At 40.4% G+C, this 23,772-nt stretch overlaps 1 protein-coding gene across 12 annotated transcripts in view; it reads left to right on the forward strand.

The window, feature by feature from the left end:
• Window positions 1–23,772, forward strand: part of ULK4 (unc-51 like kinase 4) — a 367,782-nt gene that overhangs the window by 108,830 nt on the left and 235,180 nt on the right. For all 12 annotated transcript variants that reach the window (XR_014792296.1, XR_014792295.1, XR_014792297.1 and 9 more), the window contains exons 22-23: window positions 8,549–8,676; window positions 19,405–19,538. Coding sequence is in view for 9 of the 12 variants with exons in the window: in XM_084858057.1 (XP_084714183.1) it covers window positions 8,549–8,676; window positions 19,405–19,538 (262 nt within the window). In the remaining 3 variants the exon portion in view is untranslated. The remainder of the gene's footprint in view (window positions 1–8,548; window positions 8,677–19,404; window positions 19,539–23,772) is intronic.

A 23,772-nucleotide genomic window follows, 5' to 3' on the forward strand; every position in this document is an offset into this window, starting at 1 on the left:
CATCCAGGAAGTCCGATTCTAACATTAGATTTGGGGGGCAATAAATACATGCCAGTCTCACTGCAGGATGTGTTAACAAAACTGAGTGGACCTCAAAAGAAGTAGGAACATCAGGTGCAGTCTGAAGAATCTGCTTACTGGTGAAGATGGACTTAAATACCACTGAAACCCCTCCCCCATGCCACGCCAGGCGAGGGGAGTGAGAGCAGGTATAACCTCCTGCAGAGAAGGTAGCCAAAGCCACAGATTCATCCTGCGCAAACCACATCTCCAAAATAAAGGCAGTCAAAAACAGATTGATCAGTAAGATAGTTCAACAACGTATCTGCTTTTTGAACAAGAGATTGAGCATTCCATACAAGGCAATGAAGAATCAATTGTGAGCTGTCAGATCGTGAAAGAGTTACTAATGCCTGTGAAGAAATTGCCTGCTGCCATCAAGTAACTCCCTGCTTCACCCTAGGCCTATAAGGGCGCACACTGGAATGGATTGAGACTGTAGACACATCTTGCTGACACGGGGTCGACACTTCAAGAGGTCACAAAAATAACTTCCAGCTCCATTTAAAGCCACTTCTTATTTCAAGGCTGTCCCACCATTATCAACTCCCAGACTTCAGAACAGGCTTGTAAAACTTCTCAAATGCCTCCTTAAACTCCTCAGACGCCTTCTCCTCTCATGCATCAAAGTGTTAGTTCAGTTAATTACTCTCAGCTGTGTGGAGAATCTTATCAGTAGCCGGAGGAATTTCCAAACAATCCGGTAAATAAAAAGAGTTAAAAAATAATTCAGCCAAGTGGATATTATCCTTAAATCACAATGAAATTCCAACAAAGAGATTCCAATAAAATCACTGTACTTGCAAATTTAATAACATTGATTCCAATGTTTGCCTTATAAAATGGATAAAAGCATTTATAATAAATAGATAGAAAGTAGAAGTTACAATAGAAATAGAAACCCGAAACTCACCCACCCGTTTCTTAGTAGCCCTTGCTGAAATAGCTTTGACCAAGAATGGTTTCATTTCCAGTAATAATTCTTTTTTTGACAAGTGAAGGGAGTGGCTATGGCTTTTCAGTCATCCCTGAAATTTATATGGGAGACTTTGAACATAAATGTATAGATACATTGTCAAATCAAGTTTATAGGCTATATTTGCGTAATAGAAATCTATTGACAATTTATTTGCAATAGGAGGGGCAATCTTTTTTATTAAAAAATGTCATACTTCAGTATTTAGTCCAAAGATTTTCAGAGAACTTGTGTCAGTTTAAAAAAATACAACAATGAATATAAAATCAATAAAAGTTATTTAAAAGAAACAGAAACAAACAGCCTCAGCATAAAAACAGAGTAAGGCTCCAAATGAAAAAAGGGAAAAAAAGAATCCCAAAATATCTAAAAAGCCTGGGTATATAAAAGGGTCTTCACCCGCTACATAAGGTACATCAAATTTTGCACCAGCCAAAACATCCTGATGAGAGTATTCCATAACCAGAGTGCCACAACATAGAAGTCCCACCTTGGGGAAGGGACAGAGGTGCCAGGTACCTGAGGGCTTTAACAAAAATGAGAGAGGCTCATTGGTCTTCTCCATTGGTGGGAAAAGATGCTCAGAGCATCATTTCCAGTCACTGAGAGGCCAAACTATTCTCTCCCATCTGCTACTCTTTTTCCTAAGGTGAGGCTTTTTGTTGGGAAAGAGTGAGAAGAGATGGGCAGATATCCATTGTACTCTTCCAGCATTAAAATCAAACATTCAGAGAACCCCTCAAGGGTTTCCAAGCATTTGACAGTAATGATCAAAGGGTACAACTGATGTTGAGAGCAAACGCCAAGGTGCTCGCCCATACCTATTATAGATCACATTTCCCCCGCCCCTCTTTCTTGTACTTCTTGGTGAGTGTGGCCCTCCATTTCTGTTTCAACTCCAGGAACTCCATAACAGAGGAATGGCGTTGTAAAACAGCTAATAGGAAAGGGTGGGCAGATAATGTAGACAGTTGAGATGACACATGATTATCAGGCACGTGACAGATCTAGCCAATGAGACAATAGCACTGTCAATTTGTATCTGGGAGGATTCTGCTATAATTGCAACAGAAGTTCCCGAAATCACTGCAAACTGACATTTTAAAACACTGTAAAAACATCTGGGGAAAACCAGGAATGCAACCATTTGGTAGTATCATCTGAATTCTCAGTAATAAAGAAGTGCTAATTCCATGGAAGAGGGTAGCACCTTTGGAAGCACCCTTGCTTAAACTGCTATGCTGGTTTATGCATTAATTGGGGGCATGTTATTTACAGAGACTGTAAAGGTGCTCTAAATCTTTTCCAGTTCTTTGCTATAGGAAAAAAAATGTGCAAGTGCTCTAAATATGTTTCTGATCTATAAGAATTATTTACTTACAATATTTATATACCGCTCCACATCAGAAGATTTTGCAGCGGTGAACAACATGGTAAAAGAATAAAACAACCAGTTAAAAGAGTTAAAACATTTTTTTAAAAAGACAAACCCCAGCAAAGTGGCATTTAACAAACCATGGCTGGTCATGAAAGGAAGGCCTCTTGAAATAACAACATCTTCAAGAAGCGCCGGAAGGAACACAATGTTGGCGCCTGCAGGAAGGGGGCCACCACACTGAAGGCTCTTTTCCTGGTGACCTCCCAACTGGGCCATGGGTCCATGTGAAACCACTAGGAACATTCCCTCTGATGACCTCAGTGACCAGGCACGTTGGTAAGGAAGGAGGCGCTCTCTCAGCTATCCTGGTCACAAGTTGTTTAGGGCTTTGTACACTAGTACTAATATCTTAAATCTGGCCCGGTAGCAAATAGGCAGCCAGTGCAGTTCCCTCAGCAGAGGAGTTACACGCTGAAAAGGGGCAGCTCCCGACAACAGCCGAGCGGCTGCATTCTGCACTAGCTCCAGCTTCCAGACCAGCCTCAAGGGCAGCCCCACATAGAGTGCATTGCAGTAATCCAGTCTTGAGGTTACTAATGCCTGTACCACCGTGGTCAAGCTATCCCTGTCCAGGAGAGGCTGTAGCTGGCGAACCAGCCGAAGCTGGTAAAAGGCATACTGAGCCGCTGCGACCACTTGGGCCTCCAGTGACAATGATGGATCTAGGAGTACCCCCAGACTACTGACCTGATTTTTCAGAGGGAATGCAACCCCATCCAGAACAGGCAATGAGCCTATCTCCTGGACCTGGGAACCACTCACCCATAGGGCTTCTGTCTTGCTAGGGCTCAGCTTCAATTTATTGGCCCTCATCCAGCCCATTACTGAGTCTAGGCACTGATTCAGGACTTGCACAGCCTCTCCTGATTCAGATGTCACAGGGAGATAGAGCTGTATGTCATCAGCACACTGATGGCATTTAGCTCCAAATCCCCTAATGACCACTCCCAGCGGCTTCATATAGATGTTAAACAACATTGGGGACCAGATGGTACCCTGCGGCACCCCATAGCTCAATTGCCAAGGGGCCAAGGAAAAGTCACCCAATGTTACTCTCTGAAATCGTCCCTGTAGGTAGGACTGGAACCACTGTAACACAGTGCCTCCAATACCCATCCCACGGAGTTGATCCAGGAGGATACCGTGGTCGATGGTATCAAAAGCTGATGAGAGATCGAGCAGGATTAACAGGGTTGCACTCCCCCTGTCCCTCTCTTGATAAAGGTCATCTATCAGGGTGACCAAGGCTGATTCAGTCCCGTAATCGGGACGAAACCCAGATTGAAATGGGTCTAGATAATCAGTATCCTCCAAGAGTGCCTGCAGTTGGTCCACCATGACCTTCTCAAGTACCTTCCCTAAAAAAGGGGTATTTGCAACTGGGCGGTAGTTGTCTAATACCGTTGGGTCCAGAGTGGGTTTCTTCAGGAGTGGCTGCACTACTGCTTCCTTAAGGACAGTAGGGACCAGCCCTTCCTGTAGGGAAGCATTTATCACTTCTTGGACCCACCCAGTCATACCCCCTCGGCTAGCTTTTATTAGCCAGGAGGGACACCTGATATATAGGTGTTTTGTGAGCCAACATCTACTAATGCTTAACATTTTTAAGATTACATGAAGAAGTTCAGGAAATGTTAAGTGTAGATCAATGCAGCAACTTAGTCAATTTTTTTATCAACTTACTTAAAAGCATAGTATTTAATTGGATAACTCATCAATAGTTCCCAGAAACCAAAGTCAAAATAATCCTATCATAGTCTACTAGTTTTAAAATCTATTGTAGTGACCGTATATTCTAGTGGAAAAGAGAGCTTATACTTTACCTCTAAGTACATGACATTAAGGTGTGTGTGTTTTAATGAGAAGGCTACCTGCCTAACAGCATTTGTATTCGTGATCTTGAGAAGTTAATAAGCCCAACTTATTAGTTTATTAACACTTCTGTTTCTACCAGGGAACTCCAAGTGGCTGATGGCATAGAAATACAAAAATTATCAATATAATAAAACAAGTGGTATCTGTAACAAAATGTTGCAATACAGAGTGCTCCTCTTCAGGATTCCAGTCACTTCATTCCAATAAAGCTGAGGGATAAGCTACATGCTGTGTTAAATACGTTGAGTGCAGATGATCCTAACTTTCTTTTTTTACCTTCAACTAAGCATGCAAAGGTGTGTGTGCCCCACCAAACATAGCCAGAGAAAGTAGCATGTGAATCAAGTTTATGTGAAGAATTACACAGTTCAAGAAGCACAGAAACAGGAAGCATGAGTGAATGACGGAGAACTTGCGATCTCTCAGATGACTGTCTGGTGTGTGTTAAGGTGACGTTTTATCATGAGGCCATACCGGTTGCAAGTTCTCGGCTGGCACGATGAGTGGACTTGCGTGGGCTACGCTGAAAACTCTCGTGAATTCTTCTCATGTTTTCCTCTGAAGTGCGTGGTCGCCCTGTGCTCTTCCCCTTACATAAACAGCCCGTTTCCTGTCAGTACCAACTGAAGACTGCTCTTTGGCACTGGCGGATCAATGCCAAAACGCCGTTGAAACGCACACTGCACCGCAATTGCGGATTCAGTCTTGCTGAACTGCAAAACGCAAAACGCCTTGTGTTGCGGGGTCACCATCTTGCGAATGACTGAGGCTGTGGGCTGTTTGTGCACGGAGAGAGGCATCTAGCGGTAATTATTTGAAACTCTATGCCCCACCCTTTCATGTGGTAAGAATTTCATTCATGGGTGGTTTGTGGTTGCAGAGATACAGCGATTTCAAATTAGATCCATCTTTTTGAAACACCCTGTAGAATGACCAGATATAATTTAAATTTAAACCCCCAAATACTATTAGAATTTTTCTTTCTTGGGTATCAAAAATATATCAACCATTTATTAACAGCAGCAAAGCTGATTTTTGCTAGGAATTTGAAAAAATAAAAATGTAAAAATACAAAGTAAAGAGATTACAAGTAAAGTGTGAATTAACAAAGTTTGGCCAACAGAATGTCCATCTATTGGAAAACAAATTGTGATGAGGAAATTAATATGTACTCATGCTTCACTGTCTCTTAATTATCTAGTTTTAATATTGATTCTGTATATGGAGTATTTGAATAAAATTAAAATGTATTTATGCTTCACTAGTATTTATTTATCTAATTAGTTTAAGTGATAAATCTGCATATGACCCTTTAATGTAAATTAATATGTCATTCACTATTTCTTAATTAGTTTCAATAATTTTGTCTCATGTAGTGCAAAATTGCTGTGTGGTGTAATTAACAGATATTAAGATGATGGAGATTATTGTATTTTTTTTAAAAAAAGTAAAAAGCCCTTTATCACCATATAGCCACATAGCTTAACTACAGAAATTACCACCATTGCCCTGGACTTAAAACTTTTATTTTTTGCATGGTTAAATTGAAATGTCCAGTTTTACCGAAAAGATTATTTCTGCAGAAGACATTTCACTTACAAATTAGCCTAAGGTCCTCAAAGGATAGCATAATCGAAGTACAGCTTTAGATTCAATCGGTACACTCATTATTTTCTCTTTTAAGTGCCTAGGAAGGACTATGTCAAAGTAGTTGTCCTCATACGTTTCTCATTGTTTTTTCCTTGGGGCCATTATTAATTGATAGCCATACAGCTCACAGAATGCATTGAATTTTAGCAGCAACTCAGATACAGATTAGTCCTATCTCTTGGGACTTGGCCAAGAAACAACAGTGGGTCAAGTTCCATACCCATTATTTTATATTCAGCTTATTTTGGTTATCATTCCTCCTTTGAGCAATGTTCAGGGTGTGCACCAATCCTTATGTAACTAAAACAGCACCAGCCACACACAAGGGGGAGATAACCTGAAGTAACCCCAAGGTTTGCAGAAGAACATTAAAAAATTAAGAACGAAAAAGGAGCTAAAAGCCCCCTATGTAGGGAAAAAGACAGTATGTGTATGTGCTTGCATGCAGAAAAGGGGGGGGGGAGAATTGTGGAACACAAGTCCAACAAGGCTGCTACCTTAGCCAGAGTTCATGATAAGGCTACAGGGCTTTCCTCCCTACCAGACCCTCCCAACCGCATTCAGGGCAGCAATCCCCACCTCCTGCAAAAGCTGATGAAAAGTACCTGGATGGTGGGGACAGCTCCTCAGGTGGTGCTGGTCGCTAGGAGTGTTCTTGAGTAACTCCATCTTGTCTAATACCTTGGTCTTGTCTGGATTATGTTTCTGAGTTTTCAGCTTGTTAATCACCAACCTCTCCTGAACTGACTCCATAGGTTGCTGCTTTCATTTCCCTTTATTTGGAGGTGGAGTAAGTTGCATATAGCTAGCTAATTTCTGGACAGACTGAGCCAAGAAAGGCTTTTCTTGGCTTTTGGAGAGGGAGAAGGAGGGCATACTTTTCCTTCTATTTCTTAAATAGAAATGTACATAAAATGTACATAAAATACATTTAAGGATGTTTAAAAATATTTTTCTGTTAAAATATTTATACATACTCAAAGTTAGGCAAACTAAATTGGTATAGCAATAGATTAATTGGCTAAAAATCCAATAATTCACACAGACATTTGGGTATTCTAAATGTATCACATACATATATTCACACAGACCCATATGCGCACACACACACGCTTCACTCAGACATTCCCAACCTCTGCACAGACACACAACTTTCACACAGAAGACAACACCCCGCCCCCGGGCTTCCCGCCCCCAACCTCTCTTGCATTCTACTCTCTGCCATGCTGTTTTCTGCTGCTGCTGTACTCTAGGCAGCCATGGAGGAACACTGGTAGGGTGGTCTGCACAGGCTGAGGATAATTTCCCACATTTGGCTAAAGGGCACCTAACCAACCACCCATGACTCTAAGCAGTTTTTGGGTCCTGCATTTGCACAGGAAACCCAAACATTACCATAAATGATGGGAGGCAGGAGGAGCATTCTCTACAGCACCCTGCCCCCTCTCCTCCCTTCTAATAATTTCTGCTGGTGGGAAAACATTCTGGGAATGTGCAGCCATCATGCATGCCCAGTGTTCCCCTAGCCACAATTGAGGAAGCACGGGGAAGAAGAAATCATGGTGCGCTGCTGTGATGCTGCACTCCAATTAATGAATGATGAGAGTCTGAGGGGGTAGGCAAATGTCAGGAAAGGGGGTCACCACCCTCCTTACCCCTGATATCAGGCTGTTACTGTTAGTAATGTAATTCCAGTTCTTTTTCTTCCTGTATTGCTTCTGTATGTTATCGTTTGAAAGTTCAGAGGATCTCTATGTTATAATGTCAAATTTCTGGCCTGCCATTTTGTTCAGCTGTTAACTGCACATTTTTTATTTTATCTTTTCTCCATAACGGGGGTGGGAATTTTTAAGACAGAAGTGTGCTTAAAATGTAATATTAAGTCATATCTGCAAATAATCCATGACAGGTAGCTTTGATTCCATAAACTAAAGAGTTAAATAGGGCTGCTAAAGTGTCCTAATTGCAGACACAGGGCTTAATTCAAGTTCTGAATTGGCACCATTTTGTCTGCATACCCATTTTTGCACATGTTTATTCACTATACTGCTTCTAGGAGAAGAGAAACAGAGAAACAGTGATAAACTATTGGATTTTGGAAGCTTGTGTATGCTGTTTCCTTGAGAGATGCATCTTCATGGAAAGCTTTTGCTTTCTTGGTTTGTACTGAAGTTCACAAGAAATAGCCCAAAGTGTAATCACAGCTCCCTAAGTGTGGGCTGTGACAGGCATGAGCAGCATAAAATTGCCCATATCTGCAAGGTGGATCAGTGCATGGCAGGCTTGCACAGGTACCATGAGACTTGCTGAATTACCTTACCTGAGCTCCCCTCCCTAAAAAAACAAAAAAAAAAACCCCTACATAAAAATCCCAGGTATAGTAGAACTGTTACTTCGTGATCCCTGTTATGTAATTTTGACTCATGAAAAGAATTCTTTCACTGAAATATTGTTAGGAATGTATGGTTATAATTTAAAATGTTTGACAAAAGTTCGGTCGTGTAGGTTCTTCTCATTGAAAGAGTATTTCTGTTTTTCCTTCCAACCAGGACCTTGTAACTACAGTTATTCGACTGTTTGAAAGTCCTTCCACTTCCATTCGAGCAAAAGCTTTTTTGGTCCTGTTACAAGTTTTAATTAATAATAAAGAGATGCTACTTCTGAGCTGCCAAGCAAGGTAAAGTAACAAAAACTATAATTGAATATGGAAGTGTGTATGTTTAAAACTTTCTCTGTGGACTGTATCATGTTTATATCAACATACTTCTTCCCTTCCAATGGTGAGGCTATGGTTGATTATCTGGTGGGTTACAATGCAGGAACATGACATGAGCATAACCAAGTGGATCTGATTACTTAGACCAAAGAGTCCATACAACTCAAGGAATCTTTAAACAGCCATGCCACTGCTAGCAAGTCAGTAATGAAGGTATAAAGTTCTGATATGGCATCTTGCTAAGTTAAAGGCTCTTGCATAGCAGAAATTCTCGTCCAAATCTCATTGTGTATTTCACTGTCTGATATTTGACAGTTGAAAATGTAACCCAGTTGCTAGGTAGTATATTGATCTGGGTTCTTGAATGCGTTTTGCTTGTCCTTGTATTTTTCTTGGTGTGTACTTGCTTTGTTCCAGTTTATTACTAGCCTTGCTTCTTGTTTCTGTCCCTAGTGTCAACCTTCTATTTTTGCTTAAACCTTGGCTTCCCATTGAATATGACTTGCTTGATAAAATACATTTTTGGCTTCTACTAAAAGTTATTCTTTGGTTAGCTAATACCTTGGAAGACAGAAACAAAATTCAAAGTGATCTTGATAGACTGGAGTGCTGGGCAGAAAACAACAGAATGAAATTTAATAGGGATAAATGCCAAGCTTTGCTAGGACCTAGGACAAAGAAACCAAATGCACAATTACAAGATGGGGGATACGTGGCTCAACAACATTACAAGCGAGAAAGATCTTAGAATTGTTGTAGATCACAAGCTGAATATGAGCCGACAATGTGATGTGGCTGCAAAGAAGGCCAATGCTGTTCTGAGCTGCATTAATAGTAGCATAGCTTCCAAATCCTGGGAAGTACTAGTTCCCCTCTACTCAGCACTGGTTAGGCCTCATCTGGAGTACTATGTCCAGTTCTGGGCACCACACTTTAAGAAGGATGCAGACAAGCTGGAGAGGGTTCAGAGGAAAGATGATCAGGGGACTGGAAACAAAGCCCTATGAAGAGAGACTGAAAGAACTAGGCATGTTTAGCCTTGAGAAGAGAAGACTGAGGAGAGAAATGATAGCGCTCCTTAAGTACTTGAAAGTTGGTCACAGAGAGGAAGGCCAGGATCTCTTCTCGATCATCCCAGAATGCAAGACACAGAATAATGGGCTCAAGTTACAGGAAGCCAGATTCCAGCTGAACAACAGGAAAAACTTCCTGACTGTTGGAGCAATACGACAATGGAACCGATGACCTAGTGGGCTCTCTCACACTGGAGGCATTCAAGATGAGGCTGGACAGCCATCTGTCAGGGATGCTCTGACGTGGATTCCTGAATTGAGCAGGGGGTTGGACTCGATGGTCTTGTAGGCCCCTTCTAACCCTACTATTCTATGATTCCTCTTATTCCCCATTATTGTTTCCTGTGTTGGTCGTCAGGATTTTGAGATGCAGGACAGATTTTTTTTTCTATATGTATTTTTTCAAACAATATTAAGAAGATGGTTTGCATTCTCAGGAAGCAGAAAAATATGGGAAAGGAAGAACAGTTTAGTAGCTTGGGGTTCTCCTAGAGCCATAATTGTCATTTGAGGGTCAGGTGGCCTCAGTGGCATGGAGTGCCTTCTACCATCTACGCCCTATCTAGACAGGGATAACCTGTCTTTAGTAATCTATGCTACGGTAATCTCCAGTTTAGATTATTGCCACATGCGCTATACGGGATTGCCTTTGAAGATGGTTGAGAAACTGCAGCAAGTGCAAAATGCAGCAGCCAAACTGGTAACAGGGACCAGAAGGTCCAAGAATATAACACTGTTTTTGGACTACTTGCATTGGCTGTCTATACATTACCAAGCCCAATTCAAGGTGCTGGTTGTGACATGCAAAGCTTTATACGTCTCAGAATCGCAATACCTGACAGGGTGCCTCTCCTGATATGAACCTATCCGCACCCTACAATCAGCGTCTGAGCCTCTCCTCAGACTGCCTCCTCAAAAGGAGATTTGGATGGCAACATGGGAGAGTACCTGCTAAGTGGTGCCCCCCAACTCTGGAATACCCTCCCCAGAAAGGCCCACCTGGCACCAATACTGATCTCTTTTCAGTACCAAGTCAAGACTTTACTCTCAGGCATATGAAGGACTTTTTATGCATCAGTGGTTTGGGTTATGGTGTGCACTGAGGTTTTAGTTGTTTTATTATGTTTTGGTATTTTAATGGAAATTGTTTTCAGCTCCTTCTCTCATTCTGTCCCTGTCCCAGAATATAGGTTCACAAAAAAGTAAACGTGAACTAACAAAATGGCCACCAAATGATGGGCATGTGCATGGAACCTTGGCTATAAAGATGAGGCATAGCAGAATAGTGGGAGAACGGGCATCTGAATGGGTATGCACTCAACTCAAGTTTTGGGGGCTTTCAAAAAGGGACTTGTGTACCTCCCTTAGTAGTCACAGCACCTCTCTGGCTTCAGTGGTCTGGAATCCCAGACACAAGAAGGAGAGAGGTAGTGGTGACATCAGCAGCTTTTGGTGGTGGACTCTCACACCAGGCATCCACTGGCAACCTTTCTTTGTGTTACTCCAGCTGTCTTTTATAGTCCATTAGCAGGGCCTTGCACACGGTCTCTCCCGTAGGCTTAACCCATCCCACCTGTGCCGATTGCCTACACTTGTGGGAAATGCAGCTTTACCATCCAGTCCTAGCAGTCTCTGCTTAAAGGGATATTCCCATGGTTGCTCATAGCAAGCAGCCCTATAGCTTGGCAGCTTCTACAAGTTGCTGTGTCCAAGCTTTTTTCTCAGTAAAGGCATGAAGGGAAGCTGTGACAGATCACACCTAACTCCTTGAAGTGCAATTCATCTTCCGGTAGGTTCCCAATACAGATGGTTACACTGAATGAAAAACAGTGTTTAAAGTTTGTTTATTTTTGCTTTGTTTTGTGCTCAGTTGACAGCTTCAGAATCACAGGAACTTACATGCTTCATCCTTGATAAAGTGGATCAGTGATGCTTTATTAAGAAAATATATGAAAGTGTATACTGTAGAGCTTGTACACACTGTATAGTGCAAGGGGAGCTTTAAAGTTTGAGGTGTTCTCTGACCCCCAAGGCTCCCCAGTCTGGCCTGCGAGGAGTTTCTGGTCAGGACTGACCCCTTCTTATGACCCCTACCTTTCATCATGCTGCACTGGGGATAAAGATCAGGACTTCTTCACAACTGAGTTAAGTTGCAGAAGGTCCCAGTCTTTATCTCATCAGAGTGCACTGGGTGGGGAGGTTTAAATCTCCTTGCCCAGTGCGCCACAATTGGGATGAAGATGCTCCCCTGCAGATCTGCTGAGAAAGGGGAGCTAGCAAGGGTGTGTGTGTGTGTGAATGAGAGAGAGAGAGAGAGAGAGGGGGGGGGAAGGCTGTGCATATGTGTTTCTCTGTGTGAACTGGGGTGCATGAATGGTGTGTGTGTATGTGAAAATAGGGCGGGTGCATCCCAGCAGTGGCTCCACCCAGTTTGAGCAGTATCCCTGCCCACCACTGACATGCGGCCCCTGACATCTCAGCCCTGGGGCCAAATTGGCTGAAAAATGGTTTCCCACCTCTGATGTCTGTTGATGTCACAAAGGCACTGACTGAGGTGCTTATTTTGCCAGCCTTAATACATTTTCCCCTATTGCATTTTGGGGGGAAGGATATTTGCGGGGCTTTTTGCTCTCCAAGATCTCTTATTTCCTCAATGCTCTCCTATTTCCTCAATTCCTTAATCCTATTTCCTCAGTTCTATTAAAGTTCTCTCCTTTTGTGGTGGCAGATTCCTGAGGAAAGCACAGTGATTTTGTTAAACTTTAGTAGTGTTTTTTTAATGTATCTGTAGGAGTTTGAATTTATTCTTCTCCATTCAGCAGTGCTTTCTAGAAAAAAGACAAAAGTGGATCAATATGCACTGTATATACTATAAAACAGGACTATCATCAGCAATATATTCCAGTAATAGTAAAGTTTATATTGTACAAACTCTTCACATACTATATATTTTTCCTTTACTTAATAGGTGTTTTAGCAAGTATTGTTTTTCATAACAGATTGTGATTTTAAAATAGTATTTTGAGCTCATATTGTAAATTGGCTACAAAGAGGTGATAGACATGAAATCATCCTTTATACAGAGAGAATATTATCTTTACAGTATTCTAGATTCTGCAAGGTTTTTATTTAATAGACAGGAATTTTGGACAGTTAATTATTAGTCAAGAGACACCTTTGATGGGCTTGATATCTGGTTGGAGCCATGGTGTCCTGCAGTGACTTGCAGAGTTCCGCAGGTTGCTTATCTCAAACAGGTCTGAAAAGGTTGAGAAACCTTTTTATCTTCCCCTGGAATTAAAAGGGGAAGCTTACAGTACCATTCGGATGAAATCTTGGAAGAACAGTTGCTTCTGCGGGGAAAAAGAGGGGCTGAAATCTAAGATTAGATGCCAGAGTGTCATCTGCTGAACGCTGCTTGAAACTCCTAAGCAATTGGGAGACATAAGGACAAACAGCTCCAAATAGTATTTCTGAATTTAAACTACCAGCAATATCTGAGGACTTGTTATTAAATCTGCATAAGTGTTTTTGTTTGTTTCTTTCTGCAATTATACTTGCTTGTTGTGCTTTTGCAAGTGGAGGATGGCAGTACCAAAGGAAAAAAAAGAAAGGCTTGAGAACGTCACCTACCCCCCCCCCCAAATTGCTGCCCCGGCAAAGGTTTCTAGAAATGCCCGAGATGAAGAGGAGTTGCTTGCTTTGATAAAAACTATTTCTTCTCAGCTACCAGAGCAGACAAAGAAACTTGAAACAATTGAGGACTCAATTATTGCCCTTCAGGGGGCTGTGGATTTAATTAATATCTCTTTTCAAAAGAAGGAATCAAAGGTTAATGCTCTTGAAGATTGGGTTACTGCTCATGAAATGGCCATGCAAGTGTCTCATAATATTTTGTCTGCTCGAATTTCTCAGTTGGAGGCCTTCACATGTAGAGTGAATCTACGTATCCTTGGTATTAAAGATGTGGCTACTGATATAGGTTTGGCTGAATTTATGGATAAACTTTTGCATGAGCTATTTGCTTTACCAACTGTTTTTTTACTTGATATTGAGCATGCATATCGTGTTCCTGGTTCAATACGTGGCACTAAAGGGACTTTTGGGACTGTTATTGTTCAATTTTCACAAGTCTCTACAAAAAATTATCTTATACATCAAGAGAACGAGGTGAGCTTTGGTGGGGACCAGCAAATGACAAGATTATGCTCTTTCCTGATTATACTAAAGAAATTGCTGACAGAAGAAGGCAATTCACCAAGGTGAGAAGTTTGGCAAAGCAAATTAACCTGCAATATCATATCAAATATCTGGCTACATTTTGCATTCTTTTTGAAGGCCAGATGAAAAGATTTTTGGATCCTGATGCTGCAGAATCATTTTTAATTGGTATTAAAATTAAAACAAGGGAACCAACTCTGTCAGCCTCCGGAGTTGGAACTTAGCCATCTTTACTGTTCTTTTGAAGTGCTGTTTGGGCTATAGCTGATAAGATGTCTAGGTAGTTTGCCAGAGTAAATGTTTGCATATTTCTGGTTTTTTTCCTCCTTTTCTTGTGTTATATTGTAATAAAATGCCTATTTGTGTGAGTATGTGTGTACATATATAAATATATTTTTAGATATGACATTACTTAAAATATACAAATGATTTGCTCTTGTTTTTTGTTTTTTATCTTTTTCTTAAACTTTTTTTCTATTATTATTATTAATATCATTATGGGATTATTATTATTACTATTTCTTGTTGGCTAACCCTTAAATGTTTATTAATACACATTAACTGAAAGGTATGGATTGTTTGCTCCCATTCCTTTGTTATAAGAATATTGAAAGATAACGTTTACCATTTGTAGTATAGTGGATTGAAGATTTAATAATATTTGCAATGTTTGGAAGAATGCAGTACAGGAATAATCTGCAACTGGACTTATATTTGGATATTTGGTTTGTTCTTATTGAAGTTTGATATAATCCTTTTTTCCCCCCTTTTGCTATCCTCCCATTTTTGTTTTTATCCCCTCAGAATACTGTAATGTTGGAAACTGAAGATCCTGATTATGTTGTTGGCAGTGTTTACTTCATTTATAAAAATAAAATAAAAATAGATTAAAAAAGAGAGAGAGAGACACCTTTGATGTTTTACAGAGTGAAAGAAAAACTTGGCTGAAGCAGGAAATTGATATCAGAAGGGAAAAGATCTACCCAAATATGTATCAGACCTCTACAGATCACCGGGGGGGGGGGGGGGGATTAAAGGCTACAACTAGACTTTTCTCCCATGGAAGTCTAGTAAGAAAAAACACGTGATGTATATTTTGAACTTCAAATTTCCCTTCCCCCATTTTTCCTGCATTGGCTGTTGTTTATAGAGCCAGGGAAGCAAAACACAATTATGTTATATCATGTTTTTACATACTAGGTGTTATAGGAGAAAGGGGGAAGAAAGAGACGTGGGGCCTATGTTTTTGGTGGCAGTCCCACATCTTTTGTAATGTCTAGTTCTATGTGATAAGCATCATGAACACATTTGGTTGTAACATTGCAGCACAGAATTTTGCATGTAGCACTCTGACTTTAGCACAATATGCACATATTAATTATATGCATGCTTTTTAGAACGGAGAGCCAGGTGATCTCAGTTTTGTGAAATTGTATTACATTTTGCACACAAATAATCAAAGCCCATGACATAATGCAAGCAAAATGAAGAACTATCTCCTGTGGCCTACCTCTTTGCTGGGCCAAGTTATCTTCCTGTGCCTATCCCAGTGTTTTTTTTTCCTCCCCAGCTCCCCACTTCATCAAGTGCTAGATAAAAAGGAAATGTAATGGCTTTTGCCAACTCAGCTGTGTTTTGGGAAACTCTATATGTTCTTTGGGGCCCAAAATTGATTGTAAAAGTTCTGTAAATAGTTAAAATCAAAACTGGAGAACTGATGCTACTGATATTACAGTCATATTTAACACACAGGTATCGTTTGCAGGATATTTTACTGTAGTCCCAAATAAGGCAACAATCCTCGATCCACATACCTGAGAGTAACTGCTATTGATCTTAGTGAGCTGTACTTCTGAGTAGACATGTATAGTACTGTGCTGTTAGTCCCTAAGATTGATTTGGAGTAAGAGATTTAGCATTGGAAAGTCAGAATCCTTCCTCTGAAAACAATAATCCGGGACATCTTTTTCAAAGTTATATATAAAAATACAAGTGGGGCCTATAACAAAATGTTGTACTAATCTATTCCCACCTAATTGGAACTCTGAACAGCAGTGCTCCTTTCAGCCAGCCAAGCCCCCCTCCAGGATATTCCATTGTATCTCCCCCACCCCCACCCCTTCTCCATCTGAAATTCAACATCCTGTGGTTACAGAGCATGCTCAGTCCTCATTGTACTGTTTTGTTTTGAGAAGCAAGATTGCCCCCCTCTTAGGCTTGTGTTTTTTAAAACACATTTTTGTACTTCTGGAAACCTTGGGGTTTTCCTTGAGCATACTGATAACCTCCCTCTTTCTCAGCAGTTATGTTGTGGCTACAATCCTGTTGGCACTCACCACATGACTTTGCTATTAGAGGGAGTGATCAAAATGATAGTATAATATGGAGTAGTAAAATAGAGAAGCTAATCATTATTGTGAGCTGCTTTGGGTACAGCTGACTTAAGAAAAGTGGTATATAAATATAATAAATAAAGAAATATAAGTAAAGGAATACCATGATCTAATTACCATGCAGTGTTTTCTAGATAATTATGAGTGCATTGGGATCTGATATATATTAGAACTATGGGTTGCGTATGGCAGCTGTAACAAAATGTAAGTTGTTTTGTTTTTATAGTCACCAGATTGAATCCAGACTAAGTTAGTAGAACTTAGTTCCCATTGAAATAAATGGGGCGAATTAGCCATTATTTCCCATTGATTTAAATGAGAATGAAGTTCAGCTAACTTAGTCTGGATCCAACCCACTGAATATTGCTCATTATGTGTCTCTAAATGATAATAATTGGCTAGATGGGCTATTTTCCATCTGCTTACTTGGGGCATTTAACTTTTACAAATAAAGTAGTATGGTGTCAGAAGCAGCTGATTTTAAATGGTTAAAACCCCTATTAATTCATGCAAGTGAATGTGTATATGTAAGCCAGTTTACTAGATTGGTCTGAAGTCTGTGAAACCGCTTCTAGTTCTCTGCATTTGCATTAAAGGTTGGTTCACGTGTAACACTAAATCAGGGTTTGGCCATCCTCAAAATTGCTTACTACTTCTGGGCTATTTGTGTGTGATTTTTAGATTCATGAGTGTTCGTACCTATAACCTAAACATTTAATCTGAGAAGCAGATAGAATCGTGTGTATATATATATATACACACACACACACACAGTATACACACACACATACACACACAGAGAGAGATCTTCTTTCTCAAGAGTCAACTGCAGAAAATCAGTGGCAATCTCAGTGGAGTTTTCTCCTAACTTATTTATTTATTATTTAAACCATTTTTACTCCCCTCTTCAGTTGAAAAGGTTCCCAGAGTTGCTTTCATAAGATGAATAACAAACAAGACAGTCCCTGTTTGCAGGGTTACAATCTAAAAGACACAACACAAATTGGGAAAGGGGAGGAAAGAGGGGAAAAACAAAGTGCAGGTGCCAGTTCTTAAAGTTACTAAGTAATTAAAAGTTAAAGTTATAACAAGCACCATGATTGGAAACAGTTCAGGAAGAGGAGGAGCTCAATGGACCTAGTCTCTCAGCAGAATCAATAAAGTGCCCCTGTTTCCCATCTCTCCATCTGTTGCAGCCTGATGGAATGTCTGCTACTAAATGACAGTTGAAGGAGAGGAGGAGCCTGATGGAGCTGATGTCTCAGCAAAGTGAATGGAATTATCCTATAGTCTTATTTTTCCCTCTGCTATAGCATGATGGAATTGCTATGGGATTGCTCACCCAATTAAAGACCACCTAGATTTAATAATTTCCACCACATAAAGTAATTACAAATTAACATGTAGTTTAAAAATGGAGTTTATTTTTGCATTTAAATAAAACATTGACTTCACAACTGAGAAAGCAAGATGATATGGTTATACACAACTAAACTACAGTTTTATAAAACAGACTTTAAGTGTTGGTATAAGACACTTAAGCTGCAATCCTATATCAACTTTCCTGGGAAAGTAGCATCAGTGAACTCAATGGAATTATATTTTGAGTAGAAGGGTATAGAATTCCACTGTTAATATTTTGACTCCTGAGCCTTGCCTCCCCCTCCCCCCAAAAAAACAATTAAACAAACTTGGTGATTGATACTTCCCTACCCAGTGTTGCAGATATATGCAAATGAGAGCCAAATACCAAGTTTTGGAGATGGAAAATATACATTTATATAACTATTCTTGCATGTTAGCATGATAGTTTTTTGACAACAGTTAAATTAGCAGTTCTAACATGAAAATTGCCATTCTACTAAATACTTTAACTATACAGTAGGGATTTTAAATTATAATGTTAACAGGAAGTGAACCTTTCTGCAATACCACACTGTAGACTAATGATTTATGACTTGTAGTTAGATACCATTTTTACTTCACTGAAGAATTATGCATTCTCAACATACATAGCAGATGCCTAGATTATTCTAATGCCTCCTTCACCACCACCCAGAAAAATATGGATAACTGACATATTGTGTATGTAGCCATAATGATATGAAGAAGTATCTATGTCATATAAAAACTCCCAACACAGGTATGTTTAGAAAAAGGATATCCTAATCCCAGTGCATTTGGAAGACAGTTGGGGAGAGATGGGTCTAGAGATAAAAAAGGAGTCTTCATCCAGGGACTATGTTTGTGTTACACAAGCTAGTTTACTGTATGGTATGGGCTGATTTTCTATGAGTTGGGGTTAATACCTCATGGCTGACTTTCATCCTGAATGTTGAGGGCATTGATCTTGTGCCAGAGGAGACAAAGAGGTAAGGAAGCCCTAAAGCTGTGAACTAGACTAGAATGCGAGTCAACAGTAAATCGTTCCTACACATACTTACTAGAAAGTAAGTACCATTAAACTCAGAGGGCTTTAGTTCTGAGTAAACATGCTTAAGATTGTGCTGTTAGCCTTAAAAAATCTAACCTCCATGATGTTTCAATAATTGTGCACTTTACCATACATTGTGCTGTAACTTGCTAGATCTTTGCTTACCATTATTATCTAGGCAAGAGAATACTGACATCTTCCTGGAAACACATTCTAAGCATATGCTGGAGGAAAATACATGTCTTTCCTAAAAATCTCACTCCTCATCTCTCCTTGGACATGAGTACCAGTGGGAATTTTACAACTGAAGGAAACAGGAAAGAAGCACAGGAATAGGAAATTAAACACTAAGAAAATGAATTACTTTGCTAATTCATTCATTTAATGTAAGCAATTCATTCATTATGGCTGGTGACACCTCCATACATCTTTTACTCTGGTTTTACTGTCTAGGAATTCTGTTTCTAAACAGATCATGCCTTATGGAAATGCTTGTCTCGGTCATCTTTTGAGAGAAGTATCACTTTTTTTTCATATGAGGTAATCTTTTGCACTTGTTGGTGTATAGGTTGGTGATGTACATTGAAAGAGACAGCAGAAAGGCCACACCAGGAAAAGAGCAGCAAAGCAGCAATGAATACCTGTCAAAATGCCTGGATCTTCTCATCTATCATATTGTGCAAGAGCTGCCGCAAATTCTAGGTAAATTGTGCTGCCTATGTATAAAAATGGGCTTCCCCTTTTTATTTATTCTCCTGTAAAACACTGTAGAACACTTTTTTGGGTGGAGGGCCACATTGGTTTCTGGTTAATCCTTTGGAGCTGGGCTGGTGGGTGGAGCCGTTCACATGCTTAACCTCCCCATCTTTCTTACACACACACCCCTCTTTCCCATGGGCAGCCCTCACCCCTCCCTCACAGGTGCCCCTCCCTCCTCTCTCTCATGCACGCGCTCTCTCTGTCTCTCTCTCTCTCTCTCTGACACACACACCCTTTCCCCAGGAAAGTTTTCTCTACACCCTGTCTTCCCCAGCACAATCACACTTCTGCAAGCCTGCCAAAGAGATGACTGGTGGGCTTGGGGGAACTCTAGAGGGGAGAGGTAACAGGGGCAAGGGCACCTGTGACAGGCCACATGGAAAGTTGCCCATATGTGCTCTAGAGAATTCTGAAAAGCAAACATGGTTCCCTCTATAAGCTTATATTCCAGGAATGGCAGTGTCATGTGACATGAGTCACAATAGAAAAAACAAATGCTTTAATGGAAGTAGTAGTATTGTACACATTATAATTTATCACTCTAAAATGACATTATTTATATATCCTGCAAACAGGTAAGAAAAACATTTCCACATATGCACATGTGATTATTTTAGCTGTTTTATAAGGATATTGTATCTGTTAAAAGTGATGATGCCAAGGGTGGCACAGCAAAGAGTACAAGCAGTTAGGCAATATGATAAATGACAAAAGAAAAGCAAAATGGTTGATAATAACATTCTTTATGAGGAGAAAGGCTATGATGTTTGTATAGAAATTCAAAGAGTGATTGAATGTATTCAAAAGCTTAGTAGATTATTTTAGCATTTTTGATATGTAAATAAGGGTTTCAGAAAGGAAAGTGCTAGGGAAGTTAAGAGAAAAATAATGAAAGGTGTCATAATTAAGGAATGCATTTTGAGAGTACACTTTTAGTCTCAACCTAAATATATGTAAGACGAGCAGGATTAACCCTCAAATTAGAGACCTTCACAACAGTGTTATCAGTAATGTCGAAAGTTAACTTCTGGTATATGTTAGGAAAGGCTGGATTAGAAATAAAAATGTTTATTCATTTATGTTCAGCTTTAATAACATAGATGGGAAACAAGTGTTTTGAACACAAAGGGAAATATTGTGTGGGGGGGTGTTGCACTGATATTCTGCTTCTCATCTCCCAGTTCTTCCCTCCAAAAACTGTTTTTCCCTTTAAAAAATTGTTCACACTTTCCTACATATGTTTGTTAGTAATGTGCATCTAAAATAAACAAATTGGTAACAAAATTAATTAGAAGTTTGTTTAATTCCTGGTTTTAATTTTCTGTATATTTATGGTGCTCATTTGTGTATAAACAACATTGAAATCTCAGTCTCTTCCAGTAGATGTAGCTGTAAACCACAAATATTAAAGTAGTTTTTTTAGTAGAAAATCACTTTAGATGTACGTTTTTCAAACTTAGGTCATATCAGCTATAGAAATGCTTATTAAAAACATGATGAATTTTGCCACTTCAGGTAAAAACATATCTAATTTCAGACAGTTCTCAGCCATGTTCTCACAATTATGTATTGCTTGCTTTGTAGTATGTTATATAGACCAAAAAGGTCTATATAGAATTCAGTGCAAGGGGGCCACAGAATCACCTTGCTTGCCTCTACTATTTTTACTAGTGTCACATAGGAGCTGTAGCAGAGGCAGGCTCTAGCATAGGAAAGGTAATGGCTGCAGCTGGGAACTGAGTCTAGCAATAGACTTCCTTGGAAACTTATCTGAACCAACTGTTCCCGTGAGCAACATTGTGGGCCAAATTATTTGTTACATTAAATGTGTAGTTTGTCCTTGCAGGTCTGCTTTTTTCCATTTTAAATTAGCAGCAGTGAGGGGTAGGAGATCACAGTTAGGATCATGTCCAGGACCCTGTTGTGCAGGGAAGGGGGTTAACTCTTTTCTTCTTCACCATGATCCCCATAAAAATCCCCCCTTTGCTATATGGCACAGGAAAGAACTTGCCATTGCCAGCAAATAGTGCCAAATAGTAGCTTTGTGGGGAGAGTGATTTTCATCAGGACTGTAGCCTGGCAGAAAAGGGTTAAACCGCCCTTCTTGCTTACCATAGTCCTGATGTCTGCTTCCTGCAGCTGCTCTTTTGAAAGGAAAAACACACACACAAGTGCAAACTGCACATTTAATATAATGTGTAGCTTAGGACCTTTAGCCAATCCTGTGTGTCGCTGTGCAAGCGCAATAGGCATATGGGATTAAACTGATTGATACTACCACTGAAAATGAACTATTCTGAGGCTTTACAACAAAGTTCTATCTTACTTGAAATGCTGAAAAAAATACATTTCTGACTTATCAGTTTATACTGTGTTAAAAATTCTGACACAGGTATAATTAATTATTGAACCTATTTTTGAAGTATTACATAACTGAAACAATGCTAGTCAGTAAGCGTCTTTCTCAGGGGGTGTCTCGGTGAGCAATTTACTCCGAGCTGGCTGCGCTTGGAGATCATTAGGGATAGATGATGTTGTGGCCATCCAGCAGCCACCCCAGAGCCTATCAGGGAAAAACCAGATTTCCTGCTTAAAGTCCAGTTCTTTTTCTTAAGTCAGGTTCTCCCTGGTATATTTGTGTGTTCCTGCGTTTACCTCTGATATGCTAGCCCTGCCTAGGGGTGTGCCTTTCACCGTGACCCTGGTCAAGGGGTGTTTCCTGTGTGTTTCCTGTCCCTGCACAAACCAGTTAGTGTCTACTCAGAAGTAACTCCCATCGTGGTCAATGAGGCTTCTGAATGTGTACATCAGAATTTACAGAGATCCCCCGCCCCAAATTGAAATAGCACATTTTAAAGCACTAATTCCCTAAAGGCTGTAAAGCACTTTCTCGAAACTGCAATTCTCCCTTGTTTGGTTTAATGCCATTCGGAAGTAACTACTTCCACCTTTGATCATCCTGATCATGCGCAGCATCAGGTTAGAAGGGGGCTGGTTTCCCATCCATTTCTCGTCCCTGCATCTCCCAGCACAAACATCTGTATGTCTACTCAGGAGTAACTCCCGTTGTGGTCAATGAGGCTTGTCCCCGAACTGCGCACTCGAGATGCCCATGAATCGAAATAACACATTTAGATAGCCTTAATGTCAAAGCTTCGAAGCTTTGATGGATTGCAGCAGGGCAGCCAGAACGTGGTGTTCCTTTCATGATTGTTGGGGTGGGGGAGAGAAAGAGAGTGATTTCTGTGGATACAGGGGAGGAAATCTCCCAGGATTTTATCAAAGGAGAAAGGGGGAGAGCCCGGAAGGGGGGGAAGCCTCTCTCATTGATTGAGGAGCCCCTGCCGGTCAGATGATGTTCACTCCAACCCCCCTCCCCACCTGGAAGTATGTTCTGTGAAGCAACTGCGACATGCTTGTGGAGCCCTGCCCAGGCCAAAGCCGGCTCCTTGAAAAATCCAGGTAAGCCACAATTGGCATCTCCTTCCATTGTCATGGATAAATCCCCTCAGTTGATGCTGTGTTGGGGAGAGCAGCTTGCAGTGAGAGCTCTTCCTTTTAGGTTACAAACAGGAGTAGAAATATTTATAATAGGATGTGCAGAATTTCCCCTAATCCAGATTAGGCCCACCCTGGTGGCAGAGAGCAGTTCTGTGCTCCATTGTATTCACAGAAGCCCAATTCTAATAGACCCCAAAGGCGCAGCAGAGATCCCAGCCCCATTACTGATACAAATAGAGGGACATTCTAGAATGCTGAAGAACAACCCCCTCCCCAGCCCCCCACACAAAGCCTCATGACTGGCAGCTGAATGATGTGAGGAAAAACCGACCAAGTAGGCAAACCCAGCAAGAGACCTTTCCCTTGACTAAAGAAAGGGAAGGAGTGATCTCCTTTCCAACACTGTTTAATCAGGTTATGAACAAGTTATGAAGGGAGGATTCAGCAACCCTTACATTTCCTATTTTGAGATGCTATGGATAAAGGTAATACTCTGGAAGTACTTAAGGAAAGGGTAATTAAGGTTCAGTTTATATTTCCAAATATTAATTGAAGTATTACTGGGGAAGATTTATTAGGATACCACAACTCTCCATTCTAAATCAACAAAATGGTTTAAGTTAGTAGTACTGTGTATCACCATGATTAAAAAAGAGAGTTTATTTATAACTGACCA

This window comes from Heloderma suspectum, chromosome 5 (genome assembly GCF_057233095.1).
Source record: "Heloderma suspectum isolate Gila_16-S chromosome 5, 16-S_ref, whole genome shotgun sequence".
Taxonomy (NCBI): Eukaryota; Metazoa; Chordata; class Lepidosauria; order Squamata; family Helodermatidae; genus Heloderma; species Heloderma suspectum.